This window comes from Crocuta crocuta, unplaced genomic scaffold (genome assembly GCF_008692635.1).
Source record: "Crocuta crocuta isolate KB4526 unplaced genomic scaffold, BGI_CrCroc_1.0 scaffold127, whole genome shotgun sequence".
Classification (NCBI taxonomy): domain Eukaryota; kingdom Metazoa; phylum Chordata; class Mammalia; order Carnivora; family Hyaenidae; genus Crocuta; species Crocuta crocuta.
In genome coordinates this window covers 2432272-2442790 of record NW_027532008.1, presented here as the reverse complement: position 1 = coordinate 2442790, position 10519 = coordinate 2432272, and the positions used below count along the sequence as shown (strand labels likewise).

The following is a 10519-nucleotide window of genomic DNA, read 5'->3' as shown; positions in this document are numbered from 1 at the left end:
CGAGTGGAGAATTCCTCAATGGTTCCCATTGGTCTTGGAATATAGTTCCAACTCCATCCAGTGCCCTGCCTGCCCTGTCCGCTCGCTCAGTGTTACTGCCCTCCTATCAGTTCTTCCAAGCTGAGCTCCGTCCTGCCCCCAGGGCTTTACCCATTGCTGTTCCCTCTGCCCACGTTGTTCTTCCCACTCCCTGTCTAGCTGATGCCCCTTCAGGCCAGCCGGCTGCAGGCTCCCACGGCCTCCTAGCTTTTCCTCTTTTGCTGTCCTTCGTACGGCAGTCACTATCAAATGATTATCAGGTGTCTTTCTCTCTAAACTGGAAGCCCCCTGAGGCCCAGGACCTCCTCTGTGGTGTTTGCTGTGGTGCCCCCCAATGCCTGGTTCATAGCAGGTGCTGGACAGATGTCTCTGAACGCATCAGTCTGAGGACAGTGCTGTCAACTCCCAGCCCTGAGTAGGGAGCGTGGCCAGAATGTGGGGCTGGATGGCATCCCGGTTCCTCCTGTGTTCAGGCCTCACTGGATGGTTCCATTATGTATCTCACTGAGCTGTGACCTGCTCAAACTCCCAGCCCCCACATTCATTTATTTTCCCACCCAGGGCCCAGGAGGAACGGTTTTGGGATTATTTCACATTTCTGGATTATCCATGAGACATCTCCCCTCCAGTGAGAAGGATCAAGAGTTTGACATTTTAAACCCTAAGCAGCTTCTTCCCTGGCCTGCTTCGGATCTGCGGCACTGCTTGCAGTGAGACGCATGGGGAATGGGAGGCCATTTTAATCTTGGCCTGGCTTCATTAGGAGGAAAATATGCTGCCAAAAAAAGAAAAAAAAAAAAGTTTGGTCCACTGTCTATGCCACGCAGAGTTGGAAAACCTAAAAGATTATCAAAGTCAAGTTTCTTGATCAGATGGGGAAACAGAGGCCCAGAGCTGGAGGGAGTAAAAGCGTGGTCAAGGACATGCAGCAAGTTGATGGCCAACTGGGGGAATGGTCCTTCTCCAGGCCGCCTGACTCCCACGTGCTGCCCTTTGCCACCTTCAGGCACCAAGGGACGTGGGGTCAGGCAGAAAGGGGGCGATAAGTTTCCACTGACACGACTTCAGGACCCTGAGTCACCGTGGCCTCGAATGGCCTCCCCAGAGCAGGCATGGGACTTTCCAGGAGCCCTGCTATTCCTCCTCCAGGAGGCTGTGGTGGCAGCAGAGGTGGAGGGTGAAGGGCTCAGACAGGCCCCCAGCCCCCTCCCCCAGCACCTACCACATCTGAGCCAGTTTTGTGACAAGTCTGTTGCCCGAATAGTGGGATCTGATGGGCCAGTTGTGGCTGGATTTCTGGAGCCAGTGGTGCCTCAAGGGAAACGATTCCTCCAACCTTGTCTCCTTTTACCATTTTAGAGGCACTTTCCCCTCTTTTATTTTCCTTTTCTTAAACAAAATCTTAAGAATACTAAAACTTTGGACTCCACCTAATGAGGACACAGTGCCTAAACATCTAGCAAAATTGAACAGAACTCTTGGAAAGGCACTGGGCTTCAGGAAAGGGACGGTTTCTTCCAGGCAGGAAATCTCCTGCTTGGGGACAGACCCACTGGGTGCAGGTTGTCAGGCACAGCAGGATCCCAGCAACCCTTCTCCACTTCTGGGTCCCCCTCCCGCCTACCTCTGAGCACCCCAGGCCCACCTCAGGTCAGAGATATGGAAAGATAATCTTTGGGTGCACCCTGAGAGACCAGGGAAGATACTTCCGGCCATTCTGTAAAGCCCTAGCAGAGTGTGACCAAGACATAGTGACCACACCCTCAGCCTGGCCCTTGCCAGACGGCGTCTCGGACTAAACGAAGCTCGCGGAGATATGAGGGAGGCTGGCAGGGTCCGTACCCTGGATGCGCCCTGGCAGTTAATTATCACCCTGGTTTACCTTTCACTCATCTCCCACAGGGCCATGCAAAGGCCCTCCCTTGGGAGAGGTCGAGTGGTAGCTATTTATTTCCTGGGACTCGGCCGGTGTCTGCCTAGGACCTGGCATGGACAAGGAAGATAAACATCTGATGGAACCAAACCAGATGGCCGCGTCCAGTCTAGGGTTCTCCAACCGTTTCAATAACTGAACGGTCCAGCCTCATGCCGGCTTCCCCACCCAAGCACCCCATCCCTTCCTGAAGACCGTCCCCAACATCTAATCCCAGACTCCTTCCTGAATCCCAACTTCCTAGTATCAGGTCCCTGGTCTTGTCCTTAAATCCTGCCTGCTCATCGCTGTTCCTCTTCCCCTAGTCTAAGCTCTAATGTCCTCATCCTCCCCAGCGCCGCCCCTCCCTCCCGGCTTCCACCCACTCCGCCCGCGTCCCCAGACTCACCCAGGAACAAAACCTCGAGGTCCAGTCGGCACTTCAGTTGGCACTACAGGGAGGTGACGGTGAATGTGTCCTCAGGGTGAGGTTCCGCCATGGGCCCCAGGAAGCCGCTCTTGGGGCCCCCACCCAGGCCAGGATGCGCCTGCGGCATAAAGCCTGGATACCTGTAGGCGGTATCCTGCAGGGGCAGCAGCGAGTCCCTCGGCACAGGGGACAGGGTCAAGTCACTAAGGAGCGGGCAGCCATAGCCAGCGGCGGCAGCAGCAGGGCCACGGGGTGGGCCAGGCGGCCGGGCCATCTCCAGTGGCTCCTTATCGGCCTTGGGCGTGGCCGGTGGGCTAGCCAGGTGTGGGGCACTGAGGCACGCGGCCTCCGTCCTGCCCAGGAAGTCAGCCAGCAGCCCCGTACCCACCTTCCCTTCATAGGGCGGGCTGCGGGCGGCTGAGCCTGGCGGGTACCAGTAAGCTGTGCCCTTGCAGCTGGGGGAGTCATAGTGGGGCTGGCCCAGCGGCAGGTCCCGACAGCTAAGATGGGCCTGGGCCGCAGCTGCGTGGCCCAGGCTGGCCCCCTGGAGCCCGTGCTTGAGGGGCTCGCAGGCAGCCAGCTTTGTGGGTGGCGGCCGCAGCTCCTCCTTGAAGCCCAGCGTGGGTGAGCAGGTGGGGGAGTACGCCTTCTGCAGGCCAGCATCGAACACCGTGGGCGGGTGGGCCAGCGGCGGGAAATGCTTGCCGTCTAGCTCGGGCGCACCCAGGCTGGGCGAGTCGCAGTGGAAGCCTTGGCCAAAGGTGCCGTCAGAAGGGGTGGACGGGTTCATGGAGTAGGGCCCCATGAAGTCACAAGGGTCTCGCTCACCCACACCAAAGGCCCTCGACTGGGACGGCAGGGGCGACATGCTGCTGTCTCCGCTATAGTAGTCCAGGCCAAGATCTGGGCTGTCCTGGAACAGGGGGTTGACTGGCTGCGGCTTGGGGATGAACTTGGCTTTGGCTGCGGCACCGCCTCGCTCCTTCTTGGCCGAGCAGGCCCCACCGCCCCGTCCGCCCCGTGGTTGCCGGGGCCCGGTGCTCCGTTTGGATGGGTAGCCTGAGGCAGTGGCCGAGGCGGAGGACGGAAAGCCCAGGTGTGAGGCCTCGAACAGGTCCACCTTCTTCCGCCGTCCACGGCCCGGCTTGGAGCTGCTCTGGAAGAGGACGCTCTGGTTCCAGTTGTAGCCGGGGGCAGAGGACGCCTCATTCCAGTCCATCATTAGTTTCTCCAGGCTGGACAGGCTCGACTGGCCCTCACTGCTCGAGGCCTCGCTGTTGGCACGCCGAAAACCGCCGCCGGCCGGCTGATTGAACTGGGTGCTGTCGGAGGATGATTCGGAGAAGGTCTCAGACACGGCTGTCTGCTGCTTCACCTTCTGGGGCGTGTAGTTGGAGATGTCCAGGATCACGTTGGGCTCGCTGACGTGGCAGTCGAAACCGGGATTGTAGAGCTGACTGAAGGCCTCCGAGGCCCAGTCCAGGCCTCCGTAGCCCTGCCGGAAAGGCCACTGAGAAGCCCCCGCAAACTGCCGACAGTTTTCAGGCGAGGGCTGGAAGGAGGAGGAGGAGGAGGAGGCGGCAGAGGCAGCGGAAGTGGCAGAGGCGGTGGTGCCCTTGGGTACCATGTAGCCGCCGGGGGAGACGGTGCTGGCCCGGCTGTCACAGCGCAGGGGTGTGGGGGCTGAACCAGAGAAGGGGGCCCCCTCAGAGCTGTTGAAGAAGGAGGCCTTGCTGGGTGGCAGGCAGGGGCCCCCAGTAGGCGGTGGGGCGTAGCCGGCGCTGTGGGCGCTGCTGGGAGAGGCAGGCAGGCTGTTGCCGCTGCCGTAGGCGAAGCTGCAGTCCTTGCTGTTAGCACAGTCCTGGCCCGTAAAGGGCTTAGCTGGGGCAAAAACGCTTTGTCCAGCCCCATAGNAGCCGCCATATTGGGGTGGGTAGGTGTTGGTGGGCGGGTGGGTGGTAGGTGAGCGGGCCACGGCTGAGGGTGGGGGGGCCAGTTTCGGGAAGGTCTCGGCTGCCCGGCAGTCGGAAGTGGCCGGAGTTATCCCATAGCTCGCTGCCCGGCCTGGCGGGAAGGTCTGGCGAGAGGGCAGGACTGGCTGGAAGGAGGGGTCCGCACCAGCCCCACTGCTGCCCACGGCCACTGGGCTGGCCTTGGCTCCCCGGCTGGGGAAGGTGGCCAGGCCCCGCTGGGAAGGCAGGGTGCTGGTGGGGGGCCCTGCGTAGGTGCCTGATGCCTTCCGGGACTCGGGGCGAGAGGCTGAGAGGGCAAAGTCTAAGAGGTCGGAGGAGTCATCCGAATCGAGCAGGGAGCGAAAATAGCCGGTGAAGAGGTTTTGGCGCTCCTGGCTGAGCTCGGTCTGGCCCGCAGGGGCCCCTGTGCTGTAGTAGCTGCCGCGGCCCGAAGTCCCGCTCTCTAGCCCAGTGGAGGCAAAGGCCTGGGCCTCGGTCCCCTGGAACCCACAGTTTCGGCCGGCTTGCCCACCTGGGTGTCCATGGTGAGGGGCCCAGCCACCGCCCTTGTCCCCGGCCCACTCGGCACCTGCCTCCCCGAAGCCTGGGCCGCTAGGCACCTGTTCCGGGAACAGAGTCCCGTTCTTCCGGGACCGCCTCTTGCGCTTGGGCTTCCCAGTCATGGCATCCACCTCCCCCCGGCCCCGTTTACGTGGGTGCCCCAGTTCAGCAAGGCTGGGACCCCCCACGCCAGCAGCTGTCACCGCCACCACTTTCTTTTTCTTGCCGATGCCCTCAAAGAAGTCACTGAAGGAGCACCGGGCTGCCTTGGCTGCGTGGCCCCCACCCCGGCCACCAAAACCGCCTGCTTTACCACCACGCCGCCGGAAGCCCTGCACCCGGTGCAGGAAGTGGGAGATGCTCTGGGTGTCGGGTGCCTGGTGTACCGACTCGGGCTCGCTGGGTGTCCAGCAGCGGGGGGGTGAGCACCGCCCAGCGCACTGGCTCTGGCGGTTCAGGAAGGCCAGCTTGGCGAGGACGTCAGAGTACTCGGCCTTACTATCATTGGCGTCTGCTGCGTAGGACGGCTGGGGAGAGGCCAGCTTCTGCTTCCGCCGCCGCCGCTTCTTCACCTCTGGCATGGCCATGGTGGCGGCCGCCACAGTGGCCGCCTCGGCCGCCACCACCGCTGGCTCCTTGGGCTTGCCAGGGCCCAGCAACAGGTTCTTGGGAGGGCGGCCGCGCTTACGCTTGAGAATAATGGGCATCTCCCCAGGCGGGAAGACCACCACCACGTTCCGTCCGTTGTTCTTCATCTTCAGCAGCGGGGTGGGCTCTGCTGACACGCGCAGGCCCAGCTCCTTGCCCTCCACGCTGAGGCTGCTGCTCAAGGACGACACCTTGTATGTGGTCTTGTTCCGCCGCCCCAGCGATACCGGGATTTTGGCCATCTTCACCACCATGCGCCGCACACCCCGGCACTTGCCTTTGCGGGCAGGGGCCACTGGAGTCTGGGAGGATTCTGGCTCCAGCTCTGGGACCGGGCCTGGGCCTGGCAGGGCAGGAGGCGNACTGTGGGCATAGGCAGGGGCAGCAGGCGGCCCTCCGGTCCGGCGTCGGCCTTGCGTCCCCGCCCAGCTTTCCGCCGGCGACACAGGATCTTTGGCCTATCAGTGCGCCGCAAGGCGTACTTGGGGTGCCCCTCAGGCCCGTGGGGGCCATGGGGTGAGCACAAGTCCAGGCGCAAGGGCTCGGCCAGTGGGCAGGGCCCCAGGGGCTGCTGAGGCTCCAGACGGCGGCCAGGGACATCAAGCAACTTGGGCAGGGGGTCAAGTGCCTGAGGGTCAAGCAGCTGCGACTCCAGGGAGTCGGGCAGGGTGTCTAGGGCCTGGAGAGCCAGGCCTGGCAGCCCCAGGGGGTCAGCAAGTGGCTGCAGGGGCGGCAGCTCCAAAGCTTCCCCGAGCGGCTCTAGAGCCTGTGGGTCCAGGAAGCGGGGCTGGGAGTCCAGGAGCTGAGGCTCTGGCTCAGGAGATGGCGGCTCAAGGGCCTGGGCCTCCAGCAGCTGGGCCTCGGGGCAAGTAAGGGAGGCCAGCTCGCTAAGGATGTCGGCGTCAGCTAGTTCCGAGTAATCGGGGCCGTCTGGCTCGGGCTCCGGGGGCAGACCGGTGGCCGTGGCCGTGGCTCCGGGACTGTGGCCTTGGCCAGGCTGGGGGCTGTCCCTCGGCTCGGGCTCAGGCTCATACAGCGGGTGGCTGGGCCTCTCAGACTTAGCATGGGGGGTGGCCCGCTCCTCAGGGCTGCGGATGCTGTTGGCCAGGCTGGGTGAGGAGAAGAAGCTGTACTGAAGGTCGCCAGGAGGCGGGGCAGGTGGGCGGCTGAGTCGGAGGCCGCCACAGTCCAGGTGCACGCCGCTGTGCTGCAGGTCCTGGGAGAGCCGCGTCAGGTCCTTCATGATGTCAATCAGCTGTACCACTGGCCGCAGGTTCACCCGCCCGTTGTCCCAGCGACGTCGGGAGCTGTTGCCGTCTCCGGCGGGTATGGGGCAGCGGGCCTGCGAGACGGGACGGGCTGCCCTTGGGGGCAGCGGGTCGTCCCCCTTGGCAAGGACTGGTGGGCGCCGGGTGNGGGCCGTGGGGTGGGGGGGCCGCCGGGGTAGTACTTGGGCTCCCGGAGGTAGTCAGGAGAGCTGCACACGGCACTGGAAGTCACCACCAGGCCCTGGGGCTTCACACGCATCCTGACCTTGTCCTCCGCGGGCCGCCGGGCGGGGCCGGGGCTGACATGAGGGTGCGAGAAGCCGGGACCAAGACCTGCCGGGCAGGACAGGCAAGAGAGCCCTCACCGGAATGCCCAAGACCTTCTCAGCTTCCCACACCCTCAGTGAGCCCCCGCGCCCATGCCATTCGTCCCCTCAAGCCCCGTGTCCTTGTTGACTCCCAGCCTCTCCCAAACTACCCCATGCACCATGAACCCCTCAGGGGCCCCACTTCTACTAATTAACAACAGCTCACCCACTGTTAGACCTTGGCTATGGGCTCAGGAGAAGGGGATGTCTGCCTTCGAGAGGGAGGCCCATCGGCAGGCTGGGGTGGCCACTCCAGATCAAACTTAAGGAGAGGGCCAGGAAATCCTATCAAGGGCATGGCCTCTCCCCTCTTGCCCTCGTCCCCAAGGCTCCGGGAGAAGCCTGGCCACTCACCCTCGGCTCTGCCGCCTGGGCTGTCACACCGGAGATCTCTGTGGGCGACAAGACAGGCAAAAGGGGATCTGAATGGGGGTCTGGCGGCCACAGCCCGACCACTGCCCGCTGGCCCGGTCTCCCCTCCACACCACCCCCCGGCTCCCTCGGCGCTCCCTCCAAGGGCACACGCCCGGCTGACCTGGGAGAGAGAGGGCCCCCGTGCCTGGGGGCTCTGCCGGTTGCTGGCTGTCAGCTGGGGGTGCTGGGGAGCGGCTTCGGCCTGAGCCCAGGCCTCGGGGCGTGGACAGCGCCTGGAAAGGACCACCGCAGCTCAGGTTTAGTGAGCACCTACTGCGCGCCAGGCGCTGGGCTGGAAGCTGTCCAGGCATCGTGTCATTTAATTCTTCACACAAATCCTGCGAGGTAGGGGCTATTAATAGCCCCATTTTGCAGATGAAGAAATGGAGGCTCAGAGATGAAGTCACGTCATTCATTCACATTTACTCATTATTTATGGAGTGCCTACTTTGCACAAAGACCGGGCAGACAAACAGTGATCACATAATCAGAACTGATTTAATTATTACTGGGATAAGAGCTGCAAAGAAAAAGCGAAGAGTGCCTCCGGTCAGAGGTTTAACAGTCATGCCAGGGAGTCAACAACAACAAAAGCTCACACTCTGGGGACACTTTCTCTGTGGCCAGATGATGGGCTAATGAGCACTTTTTGTGGATGATCTCATCCAAGCCCCCCTGCAAACCTGAGCTCAGTGTGATTACCATCCCCACGTTTACAGATGGGGAAACCATCTCCTGGGAGGCGGTGAGAACCACGAAGGTGCTTCCAGGTCCAACACCCGGATCGGCCCCCGGCCCATGGGCACACTTCAAAAAATATTTCCTACTTCTTATGAAGGAATGAACGAGGTGCACAGAGCAGTGGGCCCTGCCTTTTCCCATGTGGTTCTCTCTCACTCCACTCTAGACCCAAAGTGGAACCCAAGAAGGGCATGGAGGGAGGGCGAGAGACAAGAATGTGGAAAGGGACATTGTCTGACCCCTCTCTCACCTCTGTCAGAGACCCTCTCTGACCCTCCGCCGGCCCCATGCACCTCTGGCCACAGTCCGGCCCCTGCTACCTACTCTCAAGAGTCGCCTCTACTTCCCCCTTCACAGTATTTACTGCAACTGCAAACTATTACTTGTATAACTGGCTTTTTGGTGTGTCTCCCCCCTCAGAGCGTGGGCCCTTCACGGGCAGGGACTACGTCCGTCTTGTTTACCACTGTATCCCCTGACCCCAGGGCTGGGTCTTTGGATGCTACGTAAATATTTACTGATTGACTCCCTGAGCTGGTCAGGGCAGAGCTGGGATTTAAATCCAGGCATGTCTGCCTCCCAAGGGAGCCTGGGGACTCAGAGCCCTGACCACGGGAAGGGTCTTAAAAGATGGACCCCAATCACTCCTTAGTGTTTGGCTCTGACCTGATCCCACGGGTCGACCCCCCACAGCCACATGTAGGCCCCTCCCAGCTGCCACCCTGCCCAGTGCTGTCATCCCACAGGAAGACTGTAGAGCCGGCTCAGGGACAGGATGGTGTGGAAAGGAACATTCTTTCACTCCCTTGCGGTGGGCAGCGATTTGCAATCTACAAAGCACTTCCACACATATGACCCACGGAATCTTCCCGGCAACCAACCTACGATCCCCGTGTTACAGAGGAGGCAGGCTCAGAGGGGTGGTTGCGGAACTTGCCTGAAGTCACATAGCTGCATAAGTGGCAGGATTCCTAATTCTGCCCTAAGTCTGAAGTCTCCTTCCCCTCCAAAGCTCCTGCAACTTTCCTTCAGCCACTCCTTCTTCTAGAGCTGTGGTCTAATTTAAGGCTGGGAGGAACCTTAAAATCGCCAAGCCATTTGGCTTCCAAACCCTGGGCCTGGGGAGCTGTGTAACATTCCAGATACCCAGGCCCTGGTCCAGGGGAGTCTGACTCACGGATCGGAAGGGACATCTGGGAATCTGTATTTTTAATCAGCTCCCCCGGGGGTACACTGTTCTAGTGCCACCCCGTACTCTGCCCATTTTACAGATGAGGAAACTGAGATCCAAAGAGGGAAAGGGACTTTGCCCGAGGCCACAAAATAGCACGGAGAGAGCCCTTCTATTGCTCATCCTGACAGAAAACATCCCTCTGTCTGCTGTCCCTTTTCTCTTTGCAGTTCCCAGGCCCCGGCTGCTGCTCGCTGCCCTGCCTACTCCATCATGCAGGGTCCTGCTCTCTCCCAGGCCTGGTGGTAGACTGTGGGCTGGCCCCTCCCAGGCCAGGCTCCCTCAACCGTTGGTCTTGCAGGAAGGACTGTGGCTAACAACCTCACAAGGTAACAGCCTCACAAAGGAGGGAAGGGGCTCAGACTCTGGAATCTCTGAGTCCTATTTCCAACGGTGGTATGGTTGACCCGTGGCTCCTGAGAGTCTTTGAGATGTCTCCCTTCCTGAGGGTGGGGCTCACCAAGCCTCCCTGCTCTGGAGACCTCCCACTAGGGGCCCAAGGGTGTGATCTTGGCAGAAGAGAAAACCTCCTTTCCACTGGTTGCTTCTGTTCCACCCACCCGTGGAGACCTTTGGGCATGTCCTCCTGCCAGACCTCCTGACTCTGTCCACTGCTTGCTCTCTCTCTCTCTCTCTCTCTCCTGCAGCTTCCAGGATCTGAGAGAAGCAGCTGGCTCCCCTCCTCACCACACCCAGGCAGCCATTTTCTTGGACCCCTCCCAAGGGCACCACCTATCCCGTGTCTGTGAACAGAGTCAAAAGGGTCCTTCTGTCTGACAGTCTGCTTCTGGGTCAGTGTGTCTGAGCCTGCCCATGGGGACACCAACTGGCTGGGAGGGGGCTGGGGGCCCCAACCTGCTGTGCACAGTGCCGGGAAGCGCCAGCCCACATCCTTGAGTCCCCAGCCCCACCCTCCCCGGCTGCTGCTGCTGCTGCGGCTGTGTCCACGCCACCC

The 10519-nt window shown here is 61.3% G+C and overlaps 1 protein-coding gene across 1 annotated transcript in view; it reads right to left on the bottom strand.

Annotated features, from left to right (window-relative positions):
- Nucleotides 1-10519, bottom strand: part of AHDC1 (AT-hook DNA binding motif containing 1) — a 22587-nt gene that overhangs the window by 7538 nt on the left and 4530 nt on the right. Inside the window, 5 exon segments of the mRNA XM_077775734.1 lie at nt 2361-5906; nt 5909-6958; nt 6961-7143; nt 7533-7570; nt 7714-7825. Coding sequence (XP_077631860.1) covers nt 2404-5906; nt 5909-6958; nt 6961-7069 — 4662 coding nt within the window. The 5' untranslated portion in view covers nt 7070-7143; nt 7533-7570; nt 7714-7825 and the 3' untranslated portion in view covers nt 2361-2403.